Here is a 15743-nt window from a genome sequence, read left to right on the forward strand (position 1 = left end):
TCTTCGTGGCTTAGGTCTATATAAATTTCAACGCTTCAAATAATAAATACACGAAAAGGCGTTCTGCGCCGCCCGCGCCGGGACCCGCGTGTCCCACCAGTTGAGACGCACATTAACTACGAAACATTATTTGGAATGATACAACGCATCTGTCACGATCATCGGGCATACACATGCACGTGTGTACGTATATACATGTATACACAAATTGCTTTCGATTCGCGGGTCTCTCCCCGGAAAAGGGAGGCCGCGGGGTCGTGTAACGTCGTCGCCGCCGCGACGCCTTCGAGGAAAGGAAAGGAAGAGAAAGAGGAAATGATATGCACCGGAAGAGCGACTTATACCGAAACGAAAGCGCTGTATATGTGTGTGTACAGGTATGTGTCTTTAAGCGTTAAGCCGCGCGCGAGCTGCGACCCGCAAAACGTAGGCGAATCAAAAGGAGTTCATGGAAGAAATCCACCTCGCGAGATTGACTGTTTAATCTTTGAGATCGGATATTGGCTTCGGTATCCCTAAATTCCCGCTCGTTTCTCTTTTAATAAACAGTTTTAAATAAAAGAATAAGATTCTCGAAATTAAGGTCTGCCGATCAGATTTCCCTTCTTTTCCGCGCTCGGAGTTCAAAGACGTCGTTAACACTAGAACCACCAAAGCAGTCAAAATGACTGATTTGTACTTTTTTAGCAAATTTATAATAGTGCATTTTTTAAATTTCCGTGACCTTTATTGCAACGTGTGATTAAATTGATTAATTTACTTTCTTCCTTCACCCCTTTTTCAAAGATACATATATTTAAATAGTAGGAAATAAGAGTATATACGTTAATCTCGTCAATATCCCAGCAAACACAGAATACACCGAGTGCGCAATTTGATAGCAAATTGCGCACTCGGTGTATTCTGTGTTTGCTGGGATAGTTCTAAATGTTCTAGTGTTAAGAGCATCGGCGATATCGGGAAGACCCAGAGCCGCGCAAAAAGGTCCAACATCCGTAGATCAAACGTCCAATCTCGCGGAGATAGATTTTCCCACGGGTTTCCATTTCAACTCGTCCGCTTCTTCGACGATGACGAATTCGAGCTCGAACCGCTCGCTCAAACCGTACCGGAGTAGCTCTCGCTCGGCCAGACGTAGTATAGGTGACGTCGGCGTGCGTACGCCTGCTGGAGCTGCGCCTCGGACGCCCGCGACGATCCCTGCGGTCCTTGATGACCTCGTGGTGGACCGGCGTCGGTGTCCGGCTCTGGCTATACTATGGTACCGCCGCCTTCCACCGGGCTGACTACGTGGAGAGCGGCGCCGCCGACCTGGCTGATCCCTGGCTGAAATTAAAGACAACGCGAACCACTCGTTGATACACGACGACACGAGTAACGCGCTTCTGATCGCCTAAGTCGTCTAATAAAGATGCGCGCTATTCCCAAGAAGTTTTTGCGCATCTCTTTTATCATCCTTTATTGTCCCGAGAGCCAGAGATTTATTTTTTACAGACAATTACATAACGGTTGAATGACTAAAAGGCTGTAGAAAGAATTTCAATAATCCAATTTCTGATTTAGAAATTTACATTTTCACTAAGATAGAACTTATACCTTCATCAGGAATTAATATCTTCATTCGATCAAGTTAAACTTGTAAATAATTTAAATTGTCCGTATTACGCGTATAGTTCTCACTTTCCTGTCTTTGTAAAAACTTTTTGGGAATAATGCAAATCTGGCAAGAGAGAAAGAGAAAGAGAGAGAGAGAGAGTGCGTGAGAGCAGAGTAATATAATGCAATTCGTGGTATAAAATTCAGAAGCGCTGTCGAGAGATATCTCGATCAAGAACAGTGTGTGAATGATTCGAGCGTGTACGCTATTCTACTTCCATAACAAGTCCGATCAAGCGGTAAATAAAGCAAAATAGAACGGAAAATGATAATTCATATACGTACCATGCGATAACTCAGGGAAGTCTCATCCACGATATTCTCTTGCATCAGCCAAAGCGTGGTACAGAACATTAATCTTTCCGATCAATCAAAAGTGAGAAAAAGGAATTAATGCTTCATCGGTTTTGAGAAATTAAGCGCAAGCATCGTCCGATTAAAAATTATAAAAAAGACGCGCTAGTAAAATTATAAGTTCGCGCTGTAAAAAGAAGCAACGCACGCTGTAATGAACTTCACCGCGGCACGTCCGCAATTAGTTAGGTATTTATGCAGCGTTGGCCAAAAGCGTGAAAGACTCGCTTTCATTAAATTGTATATGTATAACATACTTTCAACGTAATACAGTAAATCAACGGCAGCGATTAAAACGTTCCTTTAGTACACGATAAAGTAATTACGCAGTATTTGTAATTCCAATTTGCAAACGCTGGCTAGTTTAACCGATCGCAAAATTTAATGAGACTGCGCCGCCGTACTTTTGGACAAGGCCGTTAAAATTAAAAGGTGAGAGAGTGAGGGATATTCACGTGTGATACAAATGCTCTATGCAAAACGCCCAGGAAACACTATTCGAGTCCTAATATCGGGACCTAGTACTATTAAAAAAAAAAAGAGAAAAAAAGACATGCGATGTTCTTGGCAGACTGTAAAACAAACATCGTCTTACATGTGTCACCATACATATGTATGTATGCATATGTACGTGTCGCACAAAAGACTTCCCCGGCCGTTCTCCTTGGAGCTTCTGCATTGCACTTGATTGAACAAAATTTCTCAACAAGCGGGAAGCAAGCAGCGATCGTTCATTCAAATTTTTGCTTTATTGTACAACAAGGCAAAATTCATCGTTTTTTCAACAAAAGATTAAATGTTCTCGCATCTCGTAATCGTAAAGTCTGGAGAGACGACAGTTTGGCTAAATAATTTTCTCGTTGACTCTCTATCAATGGTCGGCTAAAGCTAAATAACACTTTACAGAAGATAGAAAGAAGGTTTCCTTCAATAAAGGGGCCTGCCCTGTCACGAGGCCTCATAGGGCTCAAACAACATTGCTCTCGAGGATGCAAACCAAAAACATAAATATATTTGATAAAGGTATTCGATCGCTATCCTATAGTTCGCGTAATTCTGTAATATTCATCGCGAGAATATATCTTGACCAGACCATCATTAGGCACAGATATCAACGACAGCCTATACTATGAATGAACTTTAAGCATCTATTGTCTTTTTTTTTATTTGCAGCGCATGCACTAACGAGGTATTATAGAATTGATAACAGAATAAATAAGGTTCTAAATAGAAAGTAAGTTAAAGCTCATCAGTTTCTCGCAAAAACATAATATTAATGAAAAAACTATATTAATGCATCTGAAAAAAACATCATAATGTGCGCGCTCTACACTACTTAATTTGAGATGTCTATTTTCATGCAATTCGGGCAATAGATTTGTATTCGAAAATGTCGCGAATTTATCCGATCTAATGGAATGTCCTAAGGCAAGATTATCCGAAAGGTGTTCATCATTATACGCAGAAGGATCGAAAAATATTTAACGTATTAAAAAAAGGTGCCCTGTAAAATTCAAGATTGAGGGCCCGATAATACGTATATAATTATAAACTACAAAACTTGTTCACTCATAGTATCGTCCGTCCATGTACTTCTGTAATTGTATACACAATATATAAACTTAGAGAAAAATACTAAAAAAAAATCCTCAATGCTCTTTCTCTACGATGGCACCTCCCAATACTAATAGAATTCAAACGCAATTATACAACCGTAAGGTCGTAGACTTAATTGTTGAATAGGGACTCTCTAAGATTAAATATACTGATTGTAATATATAAAACTTAAATAACAGCGACGCGAGATCGTCGTATCAAACACCCGGCAAGGTAATACCGAATTCGTCAATGTATCTCGTTTTAATACTTCCAAGCCAGAACAATCATTTGTCTTCATTGACCTCCTCCTGTCACCGCGGCAGGCGATAGGAAGACTACACAAAAGCATTACAAGATTTTTCCCGTGTCACTTTTGTCACGATAACATCGTTTTTTGGATTCTAACTCTACGTATATATGTACAGAATTCTCGGATCTTCCGACCAACAGACTCTAGACGATGGACTCGCTAAATAACGATTTGGAGATAACGGGTTACATCAGAGGTCGTTACATCGCATGGAATTGATATTACTAGTGTAGGGGTTGTTGCTATGATGGTGTGATGGCCTGTGCAGGGTGCTGCTTATCGTGAGAGGACCTACCATGTGGCCGGGCCTCGCCCACGTGTACACGTATCCATCCTGACACGCCGTTACGAAGCAATCTTCCCTAAACACTAATTCAGTCAGTCTCTCGTGCGCCAGCTTCTTGCACACCAGCGGCTCGAGGACCGGGCACTCGTCGAACCTGGGACACCAGGCGGTCCCTATCAACCTCATAGGATCGTCCATCACGGAACTAACCTTTTTACTTCCCGTCCCACCTACTAAACCCCCACTGACACTGTTGTTCAGACTACTACTCGTCGTACTCGTCGAGTTGCCGGTGCTCGCCTTGTCGCCACCATTGTTCTGCACGACCGTCGTCACGCTGTTATTGGCCGTCGTCGCCGTTGCACCGGTCCCGCTACCTCGCATCGTCAGGCTAAAGTTTCTCTTGTGATTATCACCCTTACGCTCGCCGAAGCCAAGTCCCGCTAGCCTCTGCGTCAGCGAATTCACAGTCGCCACCGCGGCGTTCGTGCCAGTGCTATTGTTACTAGTCTCGTTATTACCACTCGCGTTCTCCTTGAAGTTTACATTATTTGAGTTATTATGTTTAGCATTCGAGTTCGAATGGTGATTCGCCGTTGTCGCTGCCCCATTGCCACTATTGAACGTGCCCGAGGACGACAAAGTACCGCCGCTGGTGCTGCACGTCGCAGAGGGTCTCTGTTTGGCGCACACCGGTTGCCTCAGCACATCCTCCGTGATGTCCCATAGGCACAGTTGGGTGTCCTGCGATACACTGCCTAACCTATAGCACGTGCCGCCCGACATTCTCAATTCGGAGCCACAGGAATTACGATTCGAGTGGACCCCGCCGCTCTGCGAGGTCGTCGACAAGCGATGCGACTTCTCGTGGAAGTGATTGTGATTGTTATGCGGCATCGTCTCGTCATCCGAACCGCTAAAGTCGGGATCGTGGTCACCGTAGGACGTCGTGTACGGATCAAAGGCAACCACGCTCACCCAACTATGGTGGCCTTGCCCCCGTGCCACGACCCGCTTCTCGTGGAAGCTCCAGATAGTCACCAGATCGTCCTCGCCCCCTACCACCACGTAACGTCCGTCCGGCGACCAGCACACGCACAGAAAACCGCCGAAGTAGCTCCTTGCCGAGCCGACCAGTTCCATAGTATTGTATTGAAAAACACGCAGGAATCCATCCTGTGATACCACGGCTAAGTTCGTGCCGCACGGACTAAAGGCGAATTCATTTATACAACATCCTTCCGCGCCTATCACCCACCGATACAGCGGGTTTCTCGTAGATTTGGTTTTGCAGGTATATATGGCGTATCCGTCACCCGATTTGAACGATTGATAGTGCGGCGCGGTGGTGCCGCAGAGCAGTTCTTCATTATAGAGGTACAGCTGACCGGAGCTATGAGAGACCAGAAATAGGTTGTTCGAGCCGGGAACCCACTTTATACATGTCACCTTGCTCTTGTCTATCAGTCTCTGAAATGTAAATGTTCCTCATTAAAGTCAAAAAAATATTCTCGTCAAAATAAAACAAACTTAACTAGTGCCGCAAAAAACTTTTTAAAACTTGCATTAATTTTATATTACGTTCAAAATTATCTATTAAGTTTCCAAGAACGTTTAATAATAATTTGATTAGAAAATAAATAGCGCTTCTCTCTTTTTCTGCAGATACAAAGCTTAGAAATGAATTTTTATATCATAATCTCAATAGTACGATTGTGATAAACAAAGATAAAGCGGAAAATGATACGGTATACGATATGAAAATAATAACGGATATTATTGGAGTATTAAGAATGTGTTTGCAAAACGTTACTTTATCCGACAAAAATAAATTATTCGAGATTTATTGAGACTGAAATGTATATAAAATAGACGGCACAATCGTTCCAGCAAGGCCTGTGTCTGCCGCAAGAAGACAGCGGAAAGTTATGTAATGTTGCTTGTTGAGCTTAATTATTTGATTGAGATATAATTGCATTAGTGCGCGGGCCCACCGAGCATAGAATAGCCTGGATAATGTGCTGCTAAATATTAAGTACGGTCATTGCAGGATGTGGAGCATGGTGGCTAGGCATCCTGAACCAGCATTCATTTCCCAGTTTATCATGTTTCAATAAGATAACACGGACATATCATCAAGAACGGATAAGCGTTGACAGCTTTTGCACACATTGCACAGGAACTAGCTGCACTAGAGAATATTGTTTGAACTATGAGATTATTTATCTCTACGTAAGCTAGCTCGCAGATAATGCAAAGAGTTTCTCACTCTCTATCGGGTGCGGTGCAGGAGAGAAGGCTTCCTTGAGAATCGAGTGATAAAAATTTGCAATCTGTGTGAAATTTGCTTTTACGTACGTCTTCATTGTACAATTTGCTGAGCTGAGAACTGTCCTTCTTTATGGGATCGATCAGCTGTATCTGCCCCGTGGAGAATCCCACCAGCAATGGAGCGCTATCGGCCGTCGCTGTTGTTTGATTAAAATTGTGGCAGGTCGGATTAGTTCCCTTGTATAACTTTTTGTCCACCGGTTTGTTCAAGTCTACAGCCTGAAATATTTTAACGATGCGTCAAGTCAAATCAATCGAAGTAATAAATAATTTACTTTCTAGTGACAATGTACAAAAATTCGAAAGGGCTACGCATGCAATAAGTTGTTTAAATAATTATCCTATTTCGAAAGCTTCTTAGCAATGATTTCAAGTGTCTATAAAAGTTTACGGTACTTCGGGGAAATCTTAATAAATTAATTCCGTCGGTTTTTTATTTCTTACATATAAATCAACGATTCAATCGACGATTACTAAGAATTAAGATAGCAGTATATTATCTGCGAGAGATACTATTTATCCGATTACTCGGTAAGCACTTCCGAGAAACGTCAGCGCGAACGTTCGCCGTCAGCTCGCTCGTTTACGAGTAAAAAAAAAGGGAAAAAAAGAGGAAGAAAAACGGGGAAAGGCAGCGACGATGGGACGCGGGTCGACCCAGAGGAAGCTCTCGACGTCGCGTTCGTCGTCGCGGAGGACGGGGCAGACGGTGAAAACGAGTCGGCCGCAAAGATGGAGGGTCTCGCGACGTTTGCGAGGTTAGGTCGCGACGACGGCTCGCGGATCCGGGACGGGAGTACTCTGTCGTTCTCGGGGGAGAGGGGGGGCCGTCGCGTCTCACCTTCTTGACACCGCGGTAGACGTAGACGTAGAGCTCCTTGCCGAAATTAAAGCACATTCGGTCGCCGAGGCCCTGCGCGCCCGTGGGGTCCGCTGGGTCCGGCAGCGTGACGAAGGACACCCTGACGGACGCGCTGCCCTGGCTGTTGGTGTAGCCGACTCGGTTCGGTCTCGAGTACTCCGACAGGGTCATCAGCTTGTAGGTGCCCTCCCGCGTGACGAATTGTGTTTTCAGGTCCTCCTTCCCTCCTCCGTCCAGCTGCACAGCCATCTTACCACCAGCAGCAGCAGCAGCAGCAGCGGCGCGGCGGAGGAGCTCATCAGACACGCAGGGAGATTATCGCTCGTAGGCCGCCCTCGTTTCTGGCCCGCCGTTACGCACCGTCGTCCACCCTCGTCCACCGTCCACCGTCGACCAACGATCGTCCGGCCGACCGACCGTGCGCGTGTGTGCGTCGCCGTCGTCCGATCACTCCGAACTCCTACTACTTCGACTCCGAACTCCGATCGCCGTCCGCGTCCGCGACTCCCTCACTCACGTCGCTGTCGCTCGCGTGTGGCACTCAGCACTGTGGCTCCCCTCGCCCGTCCGCAGGCAACTTCACGCGCGCGAAGCGAGCTCCACCGGCGGGACCGGCCGCCGTCGGCCACGATTGGCAGAGGCCACGCCGCGAAACCGTGCGGAGGATCGTTGTGAATCTCGTGATCGTCTCTCGCCGGCCGCCTGGCTGGGCCTTTTAGCTTCGTCTCTCTTTCCCGCTTTCCGCGGTTTCTGCCCCTTTCTCGCACGACGGCGCGAACGCGGTTAAGGGCGCCCGGAATATTACCACGAACGTCCGTACGAAACTATACTGCTCGTGTACTGTGTAGCGGAGTAAGCGGAGTCCGCGACGTCGTCGATGCGCGCGCAGCGCACAGTCGGCCGTCATCCGCCTCGACAGTCGACACCGCGGCTCGCGCGAGCCCTATTACAGGGACCGGATATTTTGTAAACAAGCGCGAGCGAAGGGTCAATTAATTTCGCCCGCTCTTTCCTGCCTGTCCCGCGCGTGCCCCTTCCTTCTCACGAGGCAACGGCGAGATCGACGGCCGTGCCGAGTGCCGAGACTGCATGCCGAGGGATTCCGCGCGATTTCGAACAAATTCTGCTTTCGAATGGCAGTCAGGCAGCGTGAGTTTTCGTTCTCTTTCACTCTCTCTCTCTCTCTCTCTCTCTCTCTTTTTCTCACCTACTCTCTTGCCTTTTCCTACCGGAAACTCCGGAAAGCCCGCCAAGCTTCTCGTCTGGTGACGATGAATTCGAGCGGAATTGAATTCGTCGAAGATAATTGCGAGATGGATTTAATTATTATGTGCAGCTACGCGACGCTGGATCGAATTAAGCACCGGTTGACTCTAATTTAGCTCATCTTGCGTCTCTTTCCAGATCGCGCGCGTTTAATTAATGTTTGTAATTTCAATCGGTCGAAGATTTTTCGAAGAACGTAGCTAATTCTACCGCCGTTGGCAAAATTAACTGATCCTTAGGTGTTTTGTTCTACACGCAAGCCGCTAATTAGAAAGTATCTCTTGCAGTAATTCAGTCTACTTAATTAGAAATTTAATTCTAACTTTTAAAATCCACATGCAGATAATGTCTTACTCTTATTTGCACTTCTGTTTTTACTTTAATTTTCTTTTTCCTATTTATTTTTGTTCATTAAGTTTAAGATTTGTCGAAATAGGCATCTTTTGCATTCGACATTTACGCGCGGGCAGGGAGAAATACTGCAAAAAAAAACTAAAAAACTTAAATCAATTTTTTTATTTCTTAAAAATCATTCAGATCTATATAGAAACCGATTTTAATTTTCGTTCGATTCCAATTCGTCCATTTCTCTCACGCGATGTCGAAAGCGGAACTTTCCGTTCGCAACAAACGTCACTACGGTCACTACTCTGTGCGTGGCGCGATCCAAATTTGCCGCGCTTAATCACGTGATCTCGTCGCCATTGCGGCGAAACCGTTCTCTTCCGGTTTCCCCTCAACGGGCCATTTCCGTCGACGTCGCGCGCATATACCGCCGTTCGAATCTCGGTCGTCGGTGATTTCGAGTCGCGGAATCGTAGTCGCGTCCGCTCGGATTGCAGGCCGCGTTCGAGTGAGTTTAACCGCGAGTGCCGAGATGGTTGCGTCGAACGTTTTGACCGTCAACTGTAGAACGCCGCGCCGTTCCCGTGTGCCGCCTTGGGATCTGCTGCCAAAGGACTCGGACATTTTTTGCGCGATGGCGAACCGCGAATGCCGCACTTCGAACGGTGAGTCTTTTCGATATCCTTATTTTCAGCGATAAAAGCTGAAAGCTGAATTGAACGTACTCGTGACCGTTGATGTCTTCTCTTTCGAAGGCGACAATGATATGAATTAATGAATACGAATGAATAAAAATTATTCCCTTGGCCGTGTCTTCCCGAAGGATAAAATTCTCACGATATAATAAATAAATTCTTTTTTGAATAAGATGGAATAAGAAAAATCGAAATTAAACCTCTGTATAAAGAAATGACTTCGTATATTTATTTGCAAAAATTTATCTTGCATCGCGGTTTCGATATCGTAATCGCGGTGAATCGAGTGCGTCGCCAAAATGGCGACGAATCATGCGCGTTCGCATGAACGTAGTCGCGCGTCGATGCGTGCAGGTTTCGTCTACGCTTCGATTGGTTAATTTCTCTGGACATAAAATGTGCACGCGGGTTGGTATTCTTGCAAGCAGATGAGGTTATGTGCACGTGGGGTTAGGTTATGTATACAGAAATAGAAGTATGCAATTAACTATCTAAACGGTAAGTTTATTAACAATTTGATTTGTTCAAATTGATGTGTTACAAATAACTTAATTATCCTTTGACAATAATTGCATACGTAATGAAAGATTTTGTTCGGTTAAATTGATTATCGTGTAATTTCTTGTCACATGCTGCTAGCTGGAGAGTAGATCAACAGTATACTTCTTAAAAAGAAAATTTTACAATAAAGAAATAAATGCAAATTGTATTATTATACTGGTAGTTTTCAAATTAGCTGGATCATGCGAGTATTTATCTTTTTCTTTTCTCTCTTGTCATCCTTGTAGCAATACAGGTGTACAGATTAAAACCAGAATTATATCGCCCTGATGCCTCCAAAGGGAAAGCGATCGTTCCGTGGTAAAAAGAGGAAATTTGACGAGCGCAATGTACAAAAGCGACCAAAGACGAAGAAGGAAAAGTTCGACTTGAGAAGATCCTCTTACGTTAAGGAGCGTGAAGCAAAGAATGAAGAGATCGAGGCTCGCAGGCGGATAGTGGAGGAGGAGAAAACGCGTCAGCGACTCGAGGAAGCCGACAGTTCTGAAGAGGAAGAGGTTGATCCTTGGTTGCTCTATCTATCCGAGTTATCGGGTTATAAACATAAAAATTTAATAGAGAAACTAAACAAGCCTATCGTGACAAGCTCGGAAAGTGAAAACGAAGATTCTAATGCACAGAATAAGAATGAAACAGACAAGAAAGGAAAGAAGAAAAGGAAAGAAATGAAGAGAATGAAAAAGAGAAATATTAAAGAAGAAGAAAACGAAGAATCTGAAGCAGACGAAGAATTTTCTGATCAGAATGAAGAGATTACGGTTAGCACAAAGGAGAATGACTATGAAGATGCTGAGACTGCCCAGGAGGACATTGGTCATTTGAGAGATCCATTTTCTTTGCACTTACGCAACGATATGGATGATGAACTGTATAAAGCAGTCTCCGCAACGCCACCGATTACAGAGACCACGACGTTATTATGGCCCGCACTGGGAAATCTGGTATGTCAAATTCCAAAACCAGCTTCTGATTCAAACGACAAGACAATAAAAGTTAAAAAGCTTTTAGATGACGAAGAGAAACAATATACAAATTACGGTAAGGTTCCAACTCGGATTGAGAGCGTTGATTGGAACAAATTGCACGTAAAATCGCAGATTCAGAATAATTTAATCAAAGCTAACTATGATAATGTAAAGAATACTATAGAAAAAGATTCTGCGCCTATGACTCCTCTTCAAAGGGAGTTGTTTTCAGTGATAAATAATTATCAAGACTTGCATTATCCTGGAAGAACGTTTTCCAACGCCGATGAGATACGATTCGTCTATTGCCTACATGTAATCAATCATATTCTGAAGACCCGAACAAAAATACTGCATCATAGTGCGAAGCTAGCAAAGTCCAATCGTAGCGGTATGGGAGAAGTTCCAGATGAGTACAAGGATCAGGGTTTAGTGAGGCCCAAAGTACTCATAATAGTGCCATTCAAGCATTCTTGCTTGAAGATAGTCGAGATGTTCATCTCAATTTTATTTGGAGAAGACAAAGGTGGCTCAGTCATCAACAAGCTACGATTCATGGAGGATTTTACTGGAAACGAGTTAACGATGCCTAAGAAGAATCCTAAACCAGAAGATTATAAACTGACCTTGCAAGGAAATATCGACGACAAGTTCAAGATAGGCATGGCAATCACCAAGAAGTCTCTGAAATTATACACGAATTTCTACTCTTCCGACATTATAATCGGCTCACCATTGGGTCTCAGGAGAGTGGTAGGTGCAGAGGGCGAAGCGGTAAGAGACTATGACTTTCTGTCATCTATAGAGCTGCTGATCATGGACCAGATTGACGTGGTCCTCATGCAGAACTGGGATCATCTGTATCAGGTGTTGGATTACATGCATCTGCAACCTAAGAAATCCCACGACATCGATTACTCCCGTCTTAGAAGTTGGTGTGTGAACGGCTGGACCAAGTATTATAGGCAGACATTGATCTTCGCCAATATCGAAACGCCGTACATAAACACGCTGCTAATTAGAAAATGTTTTAACTACGCCGGCCAGGTGAAAGTGGCGAATGCGTTGGAGCCGGGCTCGATTCGCGATGTAACTGTTAAAGTTCCACAGGTGTTTTACAGGTTTGACGCTTCCGATCTTTGTCAGGCTATCGATAGCAGGCTGGATTTCTTCCTGAAAGAGATATTGCCACGGTATTCGGATCCCATATATAATCACACGTTAATCTACGTACCATGCTACTTTGACTTTGTATATCTGCGGAATCGCATGATGAAGGAGAAGATGAGCTTCACAATGATCAGCGAGTACACCCAGGACCGGAAAGTCGCTCGAGCGAGAGATATGTTCTTTCACAGCGACGCGCACTTCCTACTCTACACAGAACGCTGGCATTTCTGGCGCAGAACGAGGATAAAGGGTATCCGTCATCTCATATTCTACCAGCTACCGACTTATCCACACTTTTACAGCGAAATGTGTAATCTGATGGACAATCTGTATCAGAATCCACGTTCCGGCACGGAGTTCAATATGTCGGTAACCGTCATTTATAATAAATTTGATGCTATATCGCTCGCTCAAATTGTGGGCCAGAATAGAGCTGCTAAAATGATAGAATCGGAATCTAAAGTACACACAATTAAATGCTGAGACTTGAATTCTTTTCTTGTATTTGTACGACGCGATAGGATAATTAATAAGTAATTTAATTACAATAAATAGTAATTTTATATAATTGCGCTATCGCTGTAAAATAAAGTAACCGTTTTGTAAATAAAATGTAAATAGAATAATTGCTTTATAATATAGGACCTTTATTTTGATCATATAAAACTTATCTTAAGATATCTATCAGATGAGAATTTTAATCGCGAATAATATGTTAGAATATAATATAATGAATTCTACTGTAGTTACTGCGCATTCTTCTATTTCTAATACTATATCCAATAATTACAAATTCTCGAGTATCTTTCGCTGTCTGCCAATAAATATAATAATAGAGCATATGGTAAAAATAACGTGAACGAATAAACTTTCACGAAAAATTATATTTGTAATCTGGTCGTCTTATCACATAATGAAGATACAAAATTTGCATGTGATTTAATTCATAAGAGAGATGAAGTCTGCGACGAAATATATATGTATAATTTCATCTATAATTTCATTACTTATTACTATTGTTGATTTCTTCTATAGTGTCTTCGCGATAGCGTCGTCCACATAATTCTAGACGACTCATTTAGACATTTAAATTATTCTAATGTGTCTAGTTTCTATATCTGTCGCAGAGAGTAGTTCTAGTCTCTATAAGGTTTTTGGCAAATTTAGGTCAATGCGATTCCTAATGTTCTCTTTTCGCAAAGAGTTGGAATTGCTTCTTTATATGTACTAATAGGTTGATAATCTATTAGCGATTACTAATTTAGTTTCTTTGCACCTTATTATTTTCAACGCGAGATGTGAAAAGTCTGATATACGTTTATGTGACGTTCTCGTCGTCTTCGCTCGTAATGCTAGTGAAATTATGGTAATCCCGCGTTGTCGATATTGACGTGAGTTCAACAGACGTCTCCTCGACATCCGCAACTTCCGTGAAGATTTCCGAGGAACTTTTTTGTCGTTGAGTGGTCGATAAATCAATTTGTTCCAGCTGTTTATTGTCTATCGTCGTAGATCTTGCAATCATCCTTTCGATCTGTGTCTCTGTGACAAAAGAATATCAAGATGATTGCAGCAGAATATTCATAATTCATTATAAATTATAGAAATTAACTTATGCTTAATTTACTTATTCTAAATTGTAAAAAAAAAAACAGTATTTTTTTAGAACAAATTTTTTTTTATTTTTTTATTCGATATAATATAATTTTTTTTTATTTTGATACCATAAAATATTTCTTTATGTTTAAATTTTATAAATTATAAGATTAATATTTCACGAGACATTTATATCTTTCGCACTTGAAATTTATAGTGTAAAGATTTTTTTAAATTCCTATTGTATAAAACTTTTACAGTTTTTTAAGGTTTCTAGAGCTTGTAGAATTTATTTTCGATTAAAAAAATGCCACAATGTGCCTTCTGCAATCAAAATATAAAATTTTGCATATCTTATTTATTAGCCTGGAGTTCTAAATGAAGTTTTACTTTGCAACGGATTATATTAACTTTTTGCGCATTTTCGTGATCTTTAGCGGCAAAGAATATATTCGTGTCTTCCTTTAACTGTCTTTCCGCGTTTTTACCGTTGGAGATCGGCGTAGTCGTGCCGAGGTTTTCGGAAAGGGACTTCAGGCATTCTGGCTTGTCGGTTCTCGGTCTCCTAATCGCTTGATCCTTAGGGTTCCAAACGAAGGTGTAGTACAAGGACAGCAATATAGCAGCCATACTGACAAATATGACGTACGCGACCACCGTCAGTACTCGTACCAGCTTCTGCTTGTGTTTCGGTTCGTAGAGTTTATCTTTTCGTTCGTCCACAGCGAAACGGACCTCGTTAGCCGCCGTTTTGTTGTCGCGATTACCCAGGGTACGACCGATGCTCGCTATCACGTTGTGGGTGCTCATTTTTCGTGGTAATTGCATCCTCCACTTCACGAGAATTCACATCTCAACCGATGAGACATTCGTCATCTCGCAAATGGATCTCAACAAGAAGCACTCGAGAGAAATCGTACAATACGTAGGCTTTTTCTCAATACTGAAAACCAAACGATCCACGTTTGTGACGTTGATCGAAAGCGTTAGGAATAGCTAGTGTGAATCGCGCGAATATTCTTCTTAGGGAAAAATTATCGAAATTGTACAGCGTCTTTATGAGTCGTTAACTATATGTATATTGAACGAATTTATTATCAATCCTAGCTTAGAAATAGATTCTTAGAAATCACACCTTTGATCGAACATTTCTTAATGAATGTATCAATGACGTATATCGTCGGTCAACAGCTAATTAAGCTAATTACGTTCTCAAACTAGGTCCTTTTCGCGGTATACTTCCAAGTGGGCGTACCTCAACGTTCGACGCATCAACAAATGACGCGCGTTTATTTCCAGCGGCATCACATGCTCTCGGGGTGCTCAATTTGCCTTTGCGTTTCCGCAGCTGCCGGTACAAAAACCGATTGTTCGAATACTGTTCAATCACATCACGAGAGATAAACGTGTCCCGTAGACGCGATAGGGCGTGCCTCACCGAGACGAGCTTTGCCCGCAGAAACTCCAGATTGGAGGAGGGTTGACTCACGCGTTCGGGGATCGATAGGCCACGAGCTTTCAGCTCTCTCGTCTTCGCCACAGAACTAAACACGCGCGTTTACCGCTGGCTATTTCTGTGTGCCAGCTCTCGTGGACGGCCGTATCTCGCCTCCGTACGTCGCGAGTTACGAAAAAAAAGCACACCCACCTCGGGATATGTGCACGGGGAAGCAGTACCCAGTGCGCAAGCTCCAGGACCTTGCCCAGCCGAGAGCTTTTCGCTCCTCACGCCAGCCGGGGGCTGATA

The 15743-nt window shown here is 43.2% G+C and overlaps 3 protein-coding genes across 6 annotated transcripts in view; 1 reads left to right on the forward strand and 2 right to left on the reverse strand.

The window, feature by feature from the left end:
- Positions 1 to 684: 684 nt before the first annotated feature.
- LOC112460779 (WD repeat-containing protein 20) lies at positions 685 to 8265 on the reverse strand. Of its 4 annotated transcripts, XM_025025625.1 has the most exons (5): positions 7378 to 8265; positions 6564 to 6755; positions 4215 to 5675; positions 1942 to 2014; positions 1265 to 1326 (listed from the first exon to the last, which is right to left on the reverse strand). In XM_025025625.1, the coding sequence occupies exons 1-4, from the start codon at positions 7645 to 7647 to the stop codon at positions 1964 to 1966; spliced, it is 1974 nt and encodes a 657-aa protein (XP_024881393.1). In that variant the 5' UTR covers positions 7648 to 8265; the 3' UTR covers positions 1265 to 1326; positions 1942 to 1963. The 4 variants fall into 4 exon arrangements, with proteins under 4 accessions (XP_024881391.1, XP_024881393.1, XP_024881392.1 ...); XM_025025623.1 differs by lacking the exon at positions 1942 to 2014 and having other exon boundaries at positions 685 to 1326; XM_025025624.1 differs by lacking the exon at positions 1265 to 1326 and having other exon boundaries at positions 1333 to 2014.
- Positions 8266 to 10109: 1844 nt separating this feature from the next.
- LOC112460787 (digestive organ expansion factor homolog) lies at positions 10110 to 13190 on the forward strand. The gene is made up of 2 exons (XM_025025637.1): positions 10110 to 10202; positions 10493 to 13190. Exon 2 carries the CDS (start codon positions 10535 to 10537, stop codon positions 12881 to 12883), a length of 2349 nt encoding a protein of 782 aa, XP_024881405.1. The 5' UTR covers positions 10110 to 10202; positions 10493 to 10534; the 3' UTR covers positions 12884 to 13190.
- Positions 13191 to 13266: 76 nt separating this feature from the next.
- LOC112460788 overlaps positions 13267 to 15743 on the reverse strand; it is a 6403-nt gene continuing 3926 nt past the window's right edge. Inside the window, exon 2 of the mRNA XM_025025638.1 lies at positions 13267 to 13942. Coding sequence (XP_024881406.1) covers positions 13719 to 13942 — 224 coding nt within the window. The 3' untranslated portion in view covers positions 13267 to 13718. The remainder of the gene's footprint in view (positions 13943 to 15743) is intronic.

This window comes from Temnothorax curvispinosus, unplaced genomic scaffold (genome assembly GCF_003070985.1).
Source record: "Temnothorax curvispinosus isolate PA1 unplaced genomic scaffold, ASM307098v1 QBEX01010810.1, whole genome shotgun sequence".
Taxonomy (NCBI): domain Eukaryota; kingdom Metazoa; phylum Arthropoda; class Insecta; order Hymenoptera; family Formicidae; genus Temnothorax; species Temnothorax curvispinosus.

What these genes read in the sequence shown, in the direction of transcription:
- LOC112460779 (XM_025025622.1), bottom strand. Translation starts at nt 7,647, where the DNA reads ATGGCTGTGCAGCTGGACGGAGGAGGGAAGGAGGACCTGAAAACACAA. An exon ending in TCTACCGCGGTGTCAAGAAG is followed by an intron (nt 6,756 to 7,377) that starts GTGAGACGCGAC and finishes AAAATATTTCAG; the next exon opens with GCTGTAGACTTGAACAAACC. An exon ending in GCAAATTGTACAATGAAGAC is followed by an intron (nt 5,676 to 6,563) that starts GTACGTAAAAGC and finishes TTTACATTTCAG; the next exon opens with AGACTGATAGACAAGAGCAA.
- LOC112460787 (XM_025025637.1), top strand. Translation starts at nt 10,535, where the DNA reads ATGCCTCCAAAGGGAAAGCGATCGTTCCGTGGTAAAAAGAGGAAATTT.